At 40.6% G+C, this 18,235-nt stretch overlaps 1 protein-coding gene across 1 annotated transcript; it reads right to left on the reverse strand.

Annotated features, from left to right (window-relative positions):
• Positions 1-210: 210 nt before the first annotated feature.
• LOC138897852 (uncharacterized) lies at positions 211-3,256 on the reverse strand. Its single transcript, XM_070183871.1, has 8 exons — positions 3,182-3,256; positions 2,924-3,041; positions 1,881-2,029; positions 1,446-1,725; positions 1,279-1,340; positions 1,081-1,185; positions 838-981; positions 211-516 (listed from the first exon to the last, which is right to left on the reverse strand). Exons 1-8 carry the CDS (start codon positions 3,254-3,256, stop codon positions 211-213), a joined length of 1,239 nt encoding a protein of 412 aa, XP_070039972.1.
• Positions 3,257-18,235: the final 14,979 nt, after the last annotated feature.

Below are 18,235 nucleotides of genomic sequence, written 5' to 3' on the forward strand. Positions count from 1 at the left end.
CCTGTTATAATATCGTTGAATCATCTGCTTTGATCCGCTATTAGAATTAGTACTGCTTCTCTCCTTTCTTCTATCAAATCCATGTTTTCCCACAACTCTTCCTCATTTGTTGCTTCAGTGGCATGTGTGTACCTCGTGCTTGGTTCATCTATCTCCACCAAAATCAAAGCTTCTGTTTCATAAATAAGTTAAAATGGAGTCTCACCCGTACTACTTTTTGCCGTTGTTCGGTAAGACCATAGCACCCCTAGTAATACTCCTAGCCATTTGCCTTTTGATTCCTCCAAATTGCTTCTTTAAGTTATTAATGATAACCTTATTTGTAGACTCAGCTTGTCCGTTGACCGCTGGGTGATAAGGTGCGGAAGTAATTCGTTTAATCTGCCAACTTTGGAAGAATTCAGTGACTTTTGCGCCTATGAATTGTGGGCCATTGTCGCATGCAATCTCCTTTGGAACCCCAAATCGCCATATAATATTTCGCCAAATGAAATCCATAACTTCTTTTTCTCGTACCTGTTTAAACGCACATGCTTCTACCCATTTTGAGAAATAATCCGTTAAAACTAACAGAAATCGTACATTTTCTTTAGCTTGAGGCAAAGGCCCTACGATATCCATGCCCCATTTCATGAAGGGCCATGGTGAAATAACTTAATGCAACAATTCTGATGGTCAATGCATGTTATTGGCATATCATTGACATTTATCGCACATGGTTACGAAGTTTTCTGCTTCCATTTTTGGCCAATAATATCCCGCCCTTATTAATGTTTACACCAACGATCTTCCCCCGGCGTGATTTCCACAATGCCCCTTATGTACTTCTCTCATTACATATTCCGTTTGTGATGGTCCGAGGCACTGTGCTAAAGGTCCACCAATTATTTTACGATATAGATTTCCACGAATTAAGTAGTACTGGGAAGCTTTCAGCCGTAACAATTGGGATTTCTTCTTATCTTCAGGCAAGATACCATACTGCAAAAAGTTCACAAATTTATTTTTCCAATCTCAAGTTAAATTATTAAAATTTACCTCATTCTTGGTTTGATCGAGTGCCGAATGAAACAAATGTACCACAACAACATTTTCCGCATTTGTTGCATCTGCGACAGATGCGAGATTTGCCAACGCGTCTGCTTCTGCATTTTCCTCCCTGGGTATTTGCACAACTTTCCATGTCTGAAATTATCTAAGCAATTCTCGTATATTTTTGAGGTATTGTTGCATTCGTGTCTCGCTCGCCATGTAAGTCCCTTGCATTTGATTAACTACTAGCTGCGAGTCACTTTTGATCACAATTTGCTCGATTCCAAGTTCTCGTGCCAGTTCTAGGCCTGCAATCACATATTCATACTCTGCCTCATTGTTAGTGATTGCATAACATTTTATTTTTTCTTTTATGATTTCACCTGAGGTTGGAATTAAAACAATACCCAAACCTGCTCCTTTAACATTTGAGGAACCGTCAGTAAATAAGGTCCAAGTCCCAGGATTAGCTCCGGTGAATACTTGTAGTTCTTTTTCTGCTTCAAGAATTAGGTTCGAGATAAAATCCGCTACAAAATCTGCTAACACTTGTGATTTTATTGCAGTTTTAGGCTGGTATATGATATCATACTCACTTAGTTCTATTGCCCATTTAGCTAATCTACCTGATAATTCCTGTTTATGGGGTATGTTCCTTAGTGGGAAAGCAGTTACAACAGAAATAGGATGGCACTGAAAGTAAGGTCGCAACTTTCTTGATGCCATGACTAAAGCTAAAGCAAGTTTTCAAGGTGAGTATATTGTGTCTCGATATCTAGTAAAGATTTACTAACATAATAAATTAGATATTATTTACCTTTATCCTCCCATACCAATACCGCACTTACCTCTACTTCTGACACATCAAGGTAAATGAGCAATTTCTCTTCGTCTTTTGGTTTGGATAACCGAGGTGGATTCGATAGATACGTCTTTAGGTCCTTCAAATCTTGTTGGCACTCGTCAGTCCATTCGAACTGATTTTGCTTTTTTAATACTGAAAGGAATTTAAAACTTTTTTCTGATGACTTTGATATAAATCTTCCCATAGCTGCTATCCTGCATGTTAATCTTTGCACTTCTTTATTTCTTGTGAGTATATATAGTATTTCCTCAATAACTTTGATCTATGCAGTATTTACTTCAATACCTCTGTTAGAAACAAAAAAACCTAAAAACTTACCTGAAGACACACCAAATGCACATTTTTCGGATTTAACTTCATGTTGTACTTGCAGAGAAGCTCAAAGGTCTCAAGAAAATGTTGAAAATTATTCCCCACTTGTGCTGACTTAACCAATATATTATTTATGTAGACTTCCATGGTTTTTCCCAAGTGTTCTTGAAACATTTTAGTCATCAATCTCTGATATGTGGCCCCAACATTTTCAAGCCAAATAGTATGACTTTGTAACAGTAAGTCCCCCTGTTTGTGATAAACCAAGTTTTTTTTTCATCAAGAGGGTCTATTTTTATCTGTTTATAACCTGAATATGCATCTAAGAAACTTAAAAGCTCATGACCTGTAGTAGAATCAATTAATTGATCTATATGCGGTAAAGGTATTGAATCTTTAGGATAAGTCTTATTTAAATGAGTATAATCTAACAAACTCGCCATTTTTCATTCTTTTTTGGAACCACTATGATATTAACTAACCAGTCAGGGTACTTTACCTCTCGTATTGAACCAGTTTTCAAAAGCTTTTGTACCTCATCCTGGATTACTTTATTTTTGAAGGACCCTTACTTCCTTTTCTTTTGTTTGACAGGTGGGTGTAATGGATCCTCATTCAACTTATAAGTCATTACCTCCGGTGGTATACCTGTCATATCTGAATGCGACCAAGGAAAGCAATCTGTGTTAGTTTGTAAAATTTCAATTAACTTACCTTTCATCCATGGGCTCAGATTTGCTCCGGTGTAAACTTTTCTGTCTTGCCAATGGACAAATAGTATTACATCTTCGAGCTCCTCTGTGGTTGTTTTAATGTTCTCATTTTCTTCTGGCTATTGAATCACATCATGTTTTTAGTCGACATCAGTCTACCCTTGTGTTCTTTCAGTTGAGGTATGAACAACAGTGTCCTCAACTAAATTCTATGACTGCTATTTGGCATCTGTATTTGCAATCACCACCAAGTTGATACTTCATGAAGCTTGTTGATCTCCGAAGATTTATCGAATTTGATAACTTGATGCAACGTGGAAGGGACAACATCCATATCAAGAATCCATTGTCTTCTTACGATCTGGTTATGGAGATAGCTCGGAGGATCGGGGGTGTTCGTCAGATGAGCCGAGAGCATACGTCGAAGAATAAGCGGTTTTGATATTTTGAAGGGTTTAGTGGTACTCCGTCTGGGGACAGAGGTCAGTTTATGAGGGGTCAGTCTAGCAAGCCCACATATCCAGCATCGTTGCCTCCTCGAGGTGCTTTAGTGCGGCCTTATTTTAGCGCCATTCCAGAGAGCTCCTACCGTCCACCAGGTATTTGGGGTTCGTCTAGTGGGTATTCAGGCCATCAGGGACAGACTTCAGGTCAGTAGTTCACCATTTTGAGAGGTTGCTTTGAGTGCGGGGATCTTGGTCATGTGAGGAGGTTCTGCCCTAGGCTTCACGACACGGTAGTATAGCAGGGTCAGCAGCCTATAATTACAGAAATAGCTGCCAGACCAATCGTCCGGCCACCGAGAGGCGGAGGGCAAGTGGGTAGGGGTCGTCCTAGAGGTTTAGGCTAGTCAGGTGGCTCTCCATCTAGGTTCTATATTTTTCCATCCAGACCAGATGCAGTAGCTTCGGATGCCCTGATCAGATGTATTATTCTTTTCTGCGGTTGGGATGCTTTGGTACTATTTGATCTAGGGTCTACGTATTCATATGTTTCATCTATGTTTTCTCATTTTCTTGGTGTTCCTCGTGAGTCCTTGGGTACTCTTGTATATGTGTCCATGCCAATGGGCGATTCTGTTATTGTGGATCGGATCTATCGGTCATGTATTATGACTTTCTGTGGTTATGAGACTAGAGCAAATCTTCTGTTGCTTGATATGACCAACTTTGAGGTCATCTTGGGCATAGAGCGGTTGTCTCCATATCACGCCGTCCTTGATTTCCATGCCAAGATTATTTCATTGGCGATGCAGAGTTGCCTAGATTTGAGTGGAAGGGTTCGTCTGTCAGTGCATCTAGTCGAGTTATCTCTTTCCTGAACGCTAGACACATGGTTGACAGGGGTTGTTTGGATTATCTAGCTTATGTTCGGGATACTGCTGCAGAGACTTCGACGATTGATTCAGTGCCCGTGGTGCGGGAGTTCTCCGATGTGTTTCCTTCTGATCTACCAGGTATGCCACTAGATCGTGGTATCAATTTTTTTTTATTGATATGGCTCCAGGTACCCAACCTATATCTATTCCACCATACCGTATGGATTCGATAGAGTTGAAGGAGTTGAAAGAACAGTTTGAGAAGTTGCTAGCAAAGGGGTTCGTCAGACTGAGTGTGTCGTCTTGGGGTGCACCAGTGTTATTTGTGAAAAAGAAAGATGGGACTATGCGAATATGTATTGATTAGAGCCAGTTGAACAAAGTTACCATTAAGCACAAGTACCCATTGCCGCGTATTGATGATTTGTTTGAAAAGTTGCAGGGTGCCAGGGTGTTCTCTAAGATCGACTTGAGATCGGGGTATCATCAGCTGAAGATTCATGATTCGGATGCCTCGAAGACAGCTTTCAAGACTAGATATGACCACTATGAGTTCCTAGTGATGTCCTTCAGTTTGACTAATGCCTCGGTGGCGTTTATGGATTTGATAAATCGGGTGTTCAGGCCATATATTGACTCGTTTATCATTGTCTTCATTGATGACATATTTATCTACTTTCGTAGTGTGGAGGAGCACAAGCATCATTTGAGAGTGGTGCTTCAGACCTTGCGGGAACAGAAGCTATATGCTAAGTTCTCCAAGTGTGAGTTCTGGTTAGATTATGTGGCCTTCTTGGGGCATGTAATATCAGGCGAGGGTATTAAAGTAGATCCCACGAACATCGAGGCAGTTCAGAGTTGGCCTCGTTGTACTACAACGACTGAGATTAGGAGCTTCTTGGGGTTAGTAGGTTATTATCGCCGGTTTGTGGAAGGATTCTCATCTATTTAAACAACTTTGACTAGATTGACCCAGAAGGGTGCTCCGTTCCGATGGTTCGATAATTTTGAGGCGAGCTTTCAGAAGCTAAAGACCGCTTTCACTATAGCACCGGTGTTAGTGTTGCCATCCGGTTCAGAGATGTATACTATGTATTGCGACGATTCACGCATTGGCTTGTGGTGTATATTGATGCAGGAGGGGGAGAGTTATTGCATATTCTTCACGTAAGCTGAAGCCGCACGAGAAGAATTTCCCAGTACATGATTTGGAGTTGGCCGCGATAGTTCATTCTCTCAATATCTAGATGTATTATCTCTATGGGGTGTCCTGTGAGGTTTACACCGATCATCGCAACTTGTAGCATTTATTCAAGCAAAGGGATCTCAATTTGAGGTAGCACAGGTGGCTTGAGTTACTAAAAGATTATGATATTACCATCCTTTATCATTCGGGAAAGACGAATATGGTTGTGGATGCCTTGAGCAGAAAGGCAGAGAGTATGGGGAGTTTGGCATTTATTTTAGCAGAGGAGAGGCCATTAGCTTTGTACATTCGGTCCTTGGCTAACAGACTTGTGAGGTTGGATATTTCATAGCCCATCCAAGTTCTTACATGCATCGTCGCTCAGTCTTCATTATTCAAGTAGATCAAGGCTCGTCAGTTCGACGATCCACACTTTTTGGTTCTTAGGGAGACGGTACTACAGAGTGGTACCAAGGAGTTTGTTATCGGTGAGGATGGTGTTTTGCGGCTCTAGGGTCGCCTATGTGTTCCTAATGTTGATGGCTTGAGGGAGAAGATTCTAGAGGAGGCACACAGTTCTCGGTATTCTATTCATCTAGGTCTACGAAGATGTATCGCGACCTGAGGTAGCATTATTGGTGGTGGTGGATGAAGAAGGACATAGTTGAGCATGTGGCGAGATGTCTAAATTGTCAGCAGGTCAAGTATGAGCACCAGAGGCCAGGTGGCCTACTTCACTAGATGGTTATACCTTAGTGGAAGTGGGAGCGCATCACTATGGACTTCATAGTTGGGTTTCCGCGGACCTTGAGGAAGTTTGATGCACTTTGGGTCATTGTCGACATGTTGACCAAGTAGGCACACTTCATTCCGGTTGTGACTACGTATTCTTCAGAGATATTGGCCCAGATTTACATTCAAGAGATTGTTCGGTTGCATGGTGTGCTTGTTTCCATCATATCCGATAGAGGGCCTCAGTTTACTTCGCATTTCTGGAGGGCACTACAGAGTGAGTTGGGGACCCGGGTAGAGCCCATCATAGCCTTTCATCCGCAGACCGATGGGTAGTTGGAGAGGACGGTTCATATATTGGAGGATATGCTCAGAGCATATGTGATTGACTTCGGAGGGCAGTGGGATCAATTCTTGCCTTTGGTCGAATTTTCTTATAATAACAGTTATCAGTCCAGCATAAAGATGGTTCCATTTGAGGCTTTGTATGGTCGGAGATATCGTTCACCCATCGGTTGTTTGAGCCCGGCAAGGCTAGGTTATATGTTACTGATTTAGTGAAGGATGCCTTGGAGAAAGTGAAGTTGATTCAGGAGCGACTTTGCACAGCACAGTCTAGATAGAAGAGTTACACGGATCAGAAGGCACCTGATTTATCATTTATGGTGGGCGAGAAGGTTCTCTTGAAATTCTTGTCAATGAAGGGAATCATGAGGTTCGCGAAGAAAGGCAAGTTAAGCTCAAGATTTATAGGTCCAATTTAAGGTGTTGAGACGAGTTGGGGAGGTTGCTTATGAGCTTGCCTTACCTCCCAGTCTATCGGGGGTTCATCTGGTTTTCCACGTGTCTATGCTCTGGAAGTATCATGCCGACAGGTAGCATGTGTTAGACTACATCACGGTTCAGCTAGATGAGAGCCTGGGTTATGAGGAGGAGCCAGTTGCCATTATTGACAGGAACATTTTCCAATTCTGCGGTAAAGGTTCAGTGAAGGGATCAACCAGTCGAGGAGGCAACTTGGGAGACCGAGGAGGATATGCGGAGTAGATATCCACACATATTCGGCACTCCTGGTACGATTCTAGACCCGTTTGAGGATGGACGTTTGTTTAAGATGTGGAGAATGTAATGACCCGACCGGTTGTTTGCTTTCTAGGACCCCATTTCCCTAATTAAGACTCCCCGTATGTGCTTTTACTGTTATGGTTAGATTGGGTTTGGAAAAGTTCAGTTGAAATCGGAACACTTAGTTCCTTAATACTGGCTTATAATGGTTAAGTTTGACTTGAGTCAGCATTTTGAGTAAACAATCCCGGAACTGGGATTTGAAGGTCCTAATAGGTTCGTATGATGATTATGGACTTGGGCGTATACTCAGATCGGATTTCGGATGACCCGGGAGCGTTTTGGCGCTTAATATTGAATTTTGGCGCATTGAAGGTTTTTCAAGTTCTTTGAATTTGGTTTGAAGTAGGATTTTGTGTTATTGAGGTCTAATTGGGATTTCGAGCCTGGGAATAGTTTTGTTTGTGGATTTGTGACTTGCACGCAAAATTTGGTGTCATTACAAGTGGTTTAAGTATGATTCGGCACATTCGGAGTAAGTTGGAAGAACTTAAAGTTCATAAGTTGATTCGATTTGGTTTTGGGGTGTGATTCTTAATTTTGATGTTGTTTTTCGTATTTTGAGAGTTCGAACAGGTCTGTATTATATTTAGAAACTTGTTTGTATGCTCGGACGGGGTTCCGGGGGGCCTCAGGTGGAATTCGGATCGAAAACGGACTGGAACTTAGAAATTGGAAAGTACTGGTGCCCTAGTTCTGGAGCGTTCGCACCTGTGGGGTTTTGGCCACAGGTGCGACTATGAAAAAGTGGCCCATCAACCGCAGAAGTAGCCTAGAGAGGCTATCCAGTAGTCGTAGAAGCGGAAGCCTTACCGTACCTGCGAGCTCGCAGGTGAGAGGAAAATGGTCGCAGGTGCGGGCTAGGCCAAGGAGGCCTGGGTTCGCAGGTGCGGGCGACCTCCCGCGGGTGCGTGTGCGCATATGCTGACCAGCTCCGCATAAGTGAAAGCATATGCGCGCATTCTTCTCCACAGAAGCGGACTTGGCCAAGCTGGGCGAGGACCGCACCTACGATGGATTTTTCCGCATGTGCACCCCAATGTCTGCAGAAGCGAAAATCGTTGGGGCAGTGAGGTTCATTTAGTGTTAGGACTTAGGCTTTTTGGTTCATTTTTATTCACTTGTTGGGCGAATTTAGAGCTCTTTGGAGAGGGGTTTTCACCTAGCACTACGAGCTAAGTAATTTCTAAACAATATGAGTTTAATACATGCAGTTTTGAGTAGATTCTTAACATATAAGTTGGAGAATTTATGGGTTTAGTTGAAAAACTTAGGTTTTGCTAAAATGAGATTTAGCCACGAAAATGATTATGGAATTAGGTGAAAATTATATATTTGAGTTCGTGAGGTTATGGGTAATATTTATCTTCGAAAAATCTGGAAACCGGGCATGTGGGCCCTGGGGGTGAATTTTATGAATCTTCCAATTTGTGTTGGGTAATTACTCTAATAGTTAAATTATGAACTTGTGAGTGTATATTGATTAATTTATATAATATTTGGCTAGCTTCGGATTGCTCGGCACCAAGTTGAGACTTTATAGTGAATTTGTGGGCCGGAAAGTGAGCTTTGAGATGAGGTAAGTCTCTTGCCTAACCTTGTAAGAGGGAATTTACCCCATAGGTATTTTAAATTACGGATAAGGGTCTGATTTGCCCCTCTACTATCATAAATAGGCCTTATTTACCCTCCGTTTAAATTTTCTATTAAAAATATCCTTACCGTTATACATTAGGTTCATATTTACACCTTACACGTAAAAACGTGTTACATTTGCCCTTCGTTATACTTTAGGATCATATTTATCCCTCTACTCTTCAAAAAGGGTTACATTTTCCCTTCGTTATACTTTCTTGACATATTTATCCGTACAATTATACTTTATGATCATATTTGCCTCTCATCTGTTAGATCGCCATGTCCCACCTTTGTTTTCCTACATGGCGCCTATGTGGATTTCTTTTTCTTCCAATTTAAATATGATCACCTATTTAAGATAATTTAACCTGCCCACCCAATTTAAATAAGACACATTAACTAAAATAAATGGAAATCATAATTCCCAATCCCCCCCCCCCAACTCGTCCATCTCTCTTCTCCGGGTCAGTTCCATATTTTTCGGAGAGCGAGAAAATTTTGGACAGTGAGTGAACGAAACTATAGAGTTATCTCTAATTGATTTATTTAATTATTTCACATTTGTCTATGATAATTTGTTTCCCTTTAATACTTAGGAGTTAGGAAAAATGAATCACTCAATGATGTTTTGAAGTGTTTGTAGAGACACAACTCAGTAAAGTTTAAACTCGGTCAATCGACCATGATTGAGCCACGAAAAGGTGACCATATTTTAATTGGGGTGGGCGGGTTAAATTATCTTAAATAGGTGACCATATTTAAATTGGAAGAAAAAGGAATCCACATAGGCGCCATGTAGGAAAACAAAGGTGGGACATGGCGATCTAACGAATGAGAGGCAAATATGATCCTAAAGTATAATTTTAAGGATAAATATGTCAAGAAACTATAACGAAGGGCAAATGTAACCCTTTTTGAACAGTAGAGGGGTAAATATGATCCTAAAGTATAACGAAGGGTAAATGTAACCCGTTTTAATGTGTAAGGGGTAAATATGAACCTAATGTATAACGGTAAGGATATTTTTGATAGAAAATTTAAATGGAGGGTAAATAAGGCCTATTTATGATAGTAGATGGGCAAATCAGACCCTTATCCATAATTTAAAACACCTATGGAGAATGTAACGACCAGACTTGTCGTTTTAAGAATTAACGCCCCGTTCAGTGGCTTAAGCTCTCGAACAGCTTCACAATATGTATTATGACCCGCGGGTGTGGTCGAGTTTGATTTAGTGAAGATTCGGAATTTAGTTAAAAGAGAAATTCTTATTTAGAAGGTTAAATGGAAAGAGTTGACCGGAGAGATTACTTTTGAGTAAACGACCCCGAAATAGAATTTAGAAGATGGTAATAGCTTCGTATGATGATTTCGGACTTAAGCGTATGTTCAGATTTGGATTTGGAAGTCCGTAGGAAATTCGACACATTTTGGCGAAAGTTGGAAAATATAAGCTTTTTGGAAAAGTCCGACCGAAGGGTGAATTTTTGATAACGAGGCCGGATTTCAATTCCGAAAATGGGAATAGCTCCATTAAGTCATTTATGACTTGTGTGCAAAATTTGAAGTCATTCCGGATTGATTTGATACGTTTCGGCCCAAAACATAGAAGTTGAGAGATTTGTAAGTTAAGAAAAATTGGGAGTTTGGCCATGGTCAATATCAGGTCAAGACGGCCTCTTTTTAGTGTTTTGAGTTCGCGATCAGGTCCGTAGTGTGTTTTATGATTGAAATTCATATATGGTTTGTGTCCGGGAGATTCGGGATGAGTTTTGAGCGACACCGCGTATTTCGGCACTCTAATATTGTTCTGGCACTTTCAGGGATGCGGACCGCGCATTTTTGGACGCTGAGGTGAAGGAGGGCTGCGGACCGCGCATTTTGGGCGCTGAGGCGAAGGAGGAACGCGGTCAGCTGCAGAATTTCGCGGCCGCGCTCAAATTTTCACGGACCGCGTAATTCTGTCCGCGGCCGCGCTCCAGGAAGTTCTACAGTCCGTTGGTCCGACATCGGAAGCCTATATCCTTTGATACACAAGGAATTTTGAGATGATTTAAAAACAAATGTTGTAGCCCTTCGTATCTAGTTTTCATAAAGGTAAAGAGGTCATCATTTGGACATCTGTAGAGAAAGTTATGGCCAAAATACTAAAGCCTGGCAGTGCAGCCACCAAACTTTCGCGGCCAAGGTGGGAATTCCGCGGACCGCGGTGAGGCGTTCGCGGGGGTGGTGGAAATGCGTGGTCAGCGTATTGAGAATCCGAGAGGTGCACTATATATCCGAGGTTTAGGTTATTATTTCATTTTTGGACTTTGAAAGCTCGGTTGAAGACGATCTTTTGTGGGTTTTTCAAGAAATTCATCGGGGTAAGTGATTCTAACTCGGATTTGATTAATATACATGAATATATCACTGATTTCATCATTTAGTTAGTACTTTGAGATGAAAATTTGGGGAAAAATTGTAGAAACTTCATAAACTACAAATTTAAGATTTGAATGTCCATTTGACATCGGAATTTGATAATTTTAGTATGCTTGAACTCGTATCGGAATGGGTGATCAGATTTCGTGAAAATTATGTCGGGTTCCAAGAGGTGAGCCCCGCGTTGACTTTTGTTGACTTTTTGGAATAAAATTTTAAGTCGACGTTTTATTATCCGAAATTATTTTCGATGAATTTTAATGAAGTTATGCAATTAATTTGGATAGATTTGAGCGGTCCGGAGGTCAATTCAAGCAAGAAGGCGATTTTGGAATATCGGCATAACTTCAAAAATGTAAGTATCCTGCCTAACCTCGAGTGGGGGAATTACCCCTTAGGCATTGAGACTTATGTGGAAATTGTGTGGTTGGAAGCCGTGTACGCAAGGTGACGAGTACGTACTCGGGCTTATATGTGCACATTTTATTGGTTTAAGGTTTTAAGCATCTTTATGTATTAAATTGGATAATTGTTGGCATTAGTAAATCCTTGAATTATCATGCTGCATTCCTTATTTGTCAAGTTTGTATTTTATATAATAATTTGGTGTTATTGTTATTTGGATTTTATGTGAATTCCGTGTGTTTATTGATTTGATATGTTTCTTGGAACTAAATTCATGATGGAATCCTAATCTGCAAATATTTATTAAATAAGATTAAATTGAGGAGTTAATATAATTATCAAGAATGTGGATTAATGAAGGTGTTGCCCTATACTGAGTATTTTTCACCTCTGTTGACTGTTTTGAGGTTTTATATACGTTGTGTGGAGCCTTGGGCTATTTATTGAGAAATTTATTGATTCTGCTACATATTTGGAACTTGATTGTGGTCAATGGCAAATTGTGATATGAATTGTTGTATTGTGTTGTGGATTAAACACTTTCCTTGACGTTATTTATGCTTCCTACCTTGCTTGTTAATGATATAAATGTGCTTGGTGAGGAAGAGTGTAAAGCACGTTGGGTGATGCCGTACCATTTGAATTATATTATCATGTGAGGGAAAGTGTAAAACACGAAGGGTGATGCCGTGCCATTTGAATTATATTATCATGTGAGGGAGAGTGTAAAGCACGAATGGTGATGCCGTGCCATTGAGAGTGTAAAGCACGAAAGGTGATGCCGTGCCATTTCATTTATATTATCAGGTAAGGACGAGAGTAAAAGCACGAAGGGTGATGCCGTGCTGTTTTATTTATATTATCAGGTGAGGATGAGAGTAAAAGCACGAAGGGTGATACCGTGAAATTATTTTTATATTATCATATACTCATGGCACGAAGAGTGTTTCCATGCAGGAGAGGACGAGAGCCATACATTATATTGTGATATCGTTTTGTTGTGTATACATTCATGCCTTTATCTTGAGATGTTATTGTGCACCTATGTTTTCTATGTGACTTGTAGTCATTGTTGCTTCCTGTGTGCCTCTACTTTATTCTTTTTATTGTTATTGGCACTTCTCCCACTTAGTTGGTATTGTTATATGTATGTACGGTGAGAAAGATATAAATGCACGAAGGGTGTTGCCGTGCCAATTGATTTGATCTACACGAAGGTATTGCCGTGCCATTTGATGTGATGTGTTGAATATATTTCTCACGCCAGAAAAGTTAAATGAGGCGTTACATGGTGATATTTATTCGAAAGAATTATATTTGAAAGATATTTACTTGACATAATTATATTTGAAAGATATTTACTTGAAAGAATTATATTTGAAAGATATTTACTTGAAAGAATTATATTTGAAAGATATTTACATGAAGGAATTATATTCGAAAGATATTTATTGGAAAGAATTATATTCAGAAGATATTTATTTGAAAGAATTATATTCAGAAGATATTTATATTGAAAGAATTATAATGGAAAGATATTTATTTGAAGGAAGAATATTTGAAATATATTTATTGAAAAGGATTATATTCTAGAGACTTTCATTGAAAAACTTATAGATAAAAGATGTATATTTTGAAAGACTTGATTAATTGGTTGTACCTGTATTTATTATTCGTTTGAGTAATATTTATGATGTTCCTGTTGCCTTGCTGTTTAAATCACTAGTTGACTGGTGTTGCCCTTATTGTTATTTGTTTTTGTAACGACCCGGCCGGTCATTTTGAGAATTTAAGTTCCGTCCGGTGGCATAAGGCCCTAAGCAGCTTCATATTATGTTTATTGACTTTCGTGCATGGTTGAATTCGGTTACCGAATGTTTCAGAGTGTTTAAATCACTAGTTGACTGGTGTTTCCCTTATTGTTATTTGTTTTTGTAACAACCCGGCCGGTCATTTTGAGAATTTAAGTTCCGTCCGGTGGCATAAGGCCCTAAGCAGCTTCATATTATGTTTATTGACTTTCGTGCATGGTTGAATTCGGTTACCGAATGTTTCAGAGTGATTTGGGATACTTAGTCCCTAAAACGGAAGCTTAAGTCTTAGGATGTGTTTTCCGTAGTCGGAACTATGTGATGACAACTCTAGAATGGAGATCCGTCGGTTCCATTAGCTCAGTTGGGTGATTTTGGACTTAGGAGCGTGTCCGGACTGTAAATCCGAGGTTTGTAGCTGATTTAGGCTTGAAATGGCGAAAGTCGAATTTTTGGAGATTTGGACCGTAAGTGGACTTTTTGATATGTAGGTTGGAATGCGATTCAGAGAGTTGAAACAGCTCCGTTATGTTATTTGGGACTTTCCTGCAAAATTTGACATCATTCCGAGTTGATTTGATAGGTTTCGGCACGGGTTTTAGAAGTTGAAAGATTTGAAAATTTATAAGTTTGATTCATGGTGCGATTCGTAGTTTCAACGTTAGTTGATGTAATTTGAGAGCTCGACTAAGTTCGTATGGTGTTTTAGGATTGGTTGGTAGGTTTTCTTGAGGTCCCGGGGGCCTCGGGTGAGTTTCGGGTGCTTAACGGATTAAAAGTTTGATTTGTGTTGGTGCTAAGTCTTCAGGCTTATGGTATTTTCGCACCTGCGAAGAAGAGACCGCAGGTGCGGGAGCGCACGTGCGGAGAGGTAAGCGCAGAAGCAGAAAAGTGAAGGAGTGCCAGGGGTCGCAGGTGCGAGGAAAATTCCGCATCTGCGATGCCCGCAGATGCAAAGATTGAGGCGCAGGTGCGAGAAGAGCTAGACTTGACAGTCTCTGCAGGTGCGGAGAATTTAAATGCATCAGCAGTTCCGCAGAAGCATATTTTGGCGTGCAGAAGCGAGAGGAAGCGCAGGTGCGGTTTGGACGTGCGCACCTGCGGTTGCGCAGATGCGGCTAATTATGTCGCAGGTGCGGACACGCCTGGGCAGAAAAGAGAAATTCGAGGGTTTTATTTCATTCTTCATTTTTGGACTTGAGAGCTTGGAATTTGGCGATTGTTTGAGGGATTTTTAGAGGAAGCTTTGGGGTAATGATTCCTAACTCGTTTTTGGTTGTATTCCATTAATCTATGGTTGTTTTCTCCATTTAGTTTCGGATTTTTGGGGTTGAAATTGGGAAAACTTGGAAGAACTTCTTCAATAAAGATTTCAAGTTTTGAAAGGGGATTTCTAGTCGGATTTGAGTAATTCTTATATGGTTGGACTCGTGAGTGAATGGGTGTTCATATTTTGTAATTTTTACCCGATTTCGAGACGTGGGCCCGAGTCGACTTGTTAGGGAAATTTCGGAATTTTTGTTAAAATATTGATTTCATTAATTAGATGAGTCTATTATCGTTGTTTTCATGGTATGCAATTGTGTTTGGTTTGATTTGGACCATTCGGAGTCGGATAATTGAGGAAAAGGGAATTATTACGGATTGTTTGAGCTTGGTTCAAGGTAAGTATCTTGCCTAACCTTGTGTGGGGGACTTCCCATTAGGATTCGAGTATTCTATGTTGATTGAAGTCTGTGTACACGAGGTGACGAGTATGTGCACAGACTTATTTGTGAAAAGTTGGCCTTTTAGGGTTCTTAGGTCGTTGTATTCATTGAATATGCAGTTGTTCTTGTTATGATTTTATATCTTAATTACTAGATTCACATCTACCTGCTTAATTAGAATAAATTGCTTCATGATCCACTATTATCGTTACTTGATTCATATGTGCCTTAATTGAAACTGTTATCTCTTTTATAGCCATGCTATCTTTTCATAACTGCTTATCTTTATTTGGAATTTATATTATTTCATCCTATAGTTGTTTAGTCTTAATTAAGGTTATGATTATTTTTTCGTTGTTATCCTTAATTGAATTGTTGAATAACCTTCGTAATTTCCTCAACCTTAAAAGAAGTTTAGATATCCTATATCTTAGTCGACTTGTTTTATTTGGCATTAGCTTCCCTGTTGTTGAAGTGTATATTGTGGGATTCGTTGCTACATCTTACTTTTCCCTTTGTTGAGCTGTTCTCTTTACGCCTACCATTCTTTACTGTGGTTATTCTTTGTGAATTGGTTCTACCATTTTCTTTGTGAGTTGAAGTTCTTGAGTTGATTTACTTGTCGTACTTTGTATTATTGTCATTGTTGCTGATGTACTTGTCGTGGTGATGCACGAGGTTTCTACCGTGTGGTTTTTATTATTGTGATGCACGAGGTTTCTGCTGTGCGGTTGTTATCATGGGGTTGCACGAGGTTTCTACCGTGCTATTATTACCATTGATGCGGCGTGACAAGGTGGGATATGTATATATATATATATATATATATATATATATATATATGTGGGTTGCGAATGTGGCGAGACAAGGTGGGAACATTGTTATGCACGTGTGGCGAGACAAGGCGGGCTTTTATGTTACTATTGCACACGTGGCGAGACAAGGTGGGCTGTGTCAGGGGTTGATTTGTGGCCTGGGGGCATTCTTGTTGTTGATATTCGTATAGTGGTATACATACCTGTGTGAGCTTTATCTTGTGAAAGCTGTGTGAAAATATTCTACGTGATGTCCGTTCTTTTTTGTTATGCCTAATTGCTGATATGGACTATGGTAGTACACTTGCACAAGCATACAAGTAGTTAAGCACTCTTATCGGATAAGATGTGTTCTTGATATTGTTGAGCATAGATGCTCACCCTTGTTTACTTTCCTTCTATGGGAGAATGACTTTATTGGCACGTGAGTCGTCAGTGCGGTTATGAGATGTTATGAGGGCACATGAGGGCACATGAGGCCAAGTGTTAGAGTTCAGGTATTGAGACCCGTAAGTTGTGATTTGCCCGAGGTTCGATACCTCGTGGAGTTGCTGACTAAAGCCTGATGTAAATACGGTTGTAGTTGCTGAGTTATTATTTGTCCTTGCTGTATTTGTGATTCCTGATTTAGGATGTGTTCCATTCACCTTTCTGTGTCATTTTCATGATATTCCGCTGATACTTGTTGTTTTCTTCCTGATTGCCATTACTGTACTGTGAGCCATATTGCTTAGTCTTTATGTAGACATCATACTTCTGTTGTTCGTGTACTTATATCCGTTCAGTTTATTAGACCAGTGGGTGTCTTGACTGTTCCTCGTCACTACTCCTCAGAGGTTAGTCTTGATACTTATTGGACACCGTTGTGGTGTGCTCATACTACTCTTCTGCTCATTTTTGTGCAGATCCAGGTACTTGTTCGTTAGGTAGCTGTGTGGACTGTTGCTGTGGAGACTCAAGGTAAACCTGATGCTGCGTTCGCAGGCTTCGGAGTCACCTTCCAGTTTTTGTTTTGCACCATTTATTCATATTTCTGGACAGTTGTATTTAGAAGTTTTCTAGAAAACACTTTGCAGAGCTTATGACTTGTACTACCTGTTTTGGGAATTGTAAGAGATTCTATTTAAATGATTTCGTTGTTTAAATTATTGTTAGGGTTACCTAGTCCTTAAGACTAGTGCCATCATGATACCCAAACAGAGGGAAATTTGGGTCGTGACAAGTTGGTATCAAAGCTCTAGGTTCATAGGTACTACGAGTCATAAGCGAGTTTAGTAGAGTCTTGCAGATCGGTACGGAGACGTCTGTACTTATCTTTGAGAGGCTACATAACTATTAGTACAATCTCACTTCTTTCATTCCTATCGTGCGAGCTTATTGATCTCGGAGTTTGAACTTTTATCATTCCACTCTCTCACAGATGGTGAGGACACGAGCTACAGTTATAGACGACGCTACTCCTGGAGCAAGTATCGCTAGAGGCAGAGGCAGAGGTCGATGAAGAGTAAGTGTCGCAGCCAAAGCACCTACCAGAGCAGCAGTTGAGGAGCCGCCAGTAGTTCCAGTTAGGGAGCTGGTACTGGAGGCGCCTGTTATTACCCCCGGACTTCAGGAGACCTTAGCACAGTTCCTGAGCATGTTTGGTACATTGGCTCAGGCAGGGTTGATTCCGGTTGCACCAGTTACTTCATAGATCGGGGGAGGAACCCAAACTCCTGCAGCCCACACCCCAGAGCAGCGAGTTCAGGTTGGTCAGGGAAGCAGCATTTGAGGAAGAGCAGCTTAGACTTGCAAGATTCAAGAAATATGACCCTCCTACATTCAGTGGTTTGGCTTCAGAGAGTGCACAGGGTTTTCTGGAAGAGTGTCACCGCATTCTCCGCACTATGGGTATTGTGGAGCTGAGCGGAGTTTCTTTTACTACGTTCCAGCTCAGGGGAGCAACTTACTAGTAGTGGCGGGCATATGAGTTGGGTAGCCCAGCCAAGTTAGGTTCACATACATGGGTTCAGTTTTCAGAGATGTTCCTGAGAGAGTTTGTACCTCAGTCCCTTTGAGATGCATGTCATGCGGAGTTTGAGCAGCTGCGCCAAGGCACTATGTCAGTGTCAGAATATGCCGTGAGATTCAGTGATTTGGCCAGGCATGCG

Source organism: Nicotiana tomentosiformis, chromosome 8 (assembly GCF_000390325.3).
Source record: "Nicotiana tomentosiformis chromosome 8, ASM39032v3, whole genome shotgun sequence".
Lineage (NCBI taxonomy): Eukaryota > Viridiplantae > Streptophyta > Magnoliopsida > Solanales > Solanaceae > Nicotiana > Nicotiana tomentosiformis.

Bases quoted from the DNA above. Each gene is read 5' to 3' on its own strand.
- LOC138897852 (XM_070183871.1), bottom strand. From the start codon at position 3,256: ATGGATGTTGTCCCTTCCACGTTGCATCAAGTTATCAAATTCGATAAA. The intron at 1,186-1,278 runs GTAGTTAATCAA...AGATAATTTCAG, and splicing joins TCAAAAGTGACTCGCAGCTA to ACATGGAAAGTTGTGCAAAT. The intron at 517-837 runs GTAATGAGAGAA...GCGTTTAAACAG, and splicing joins GACCATCACAAACGGAATAT to GTACGAGAAAAAGAAGTTAT.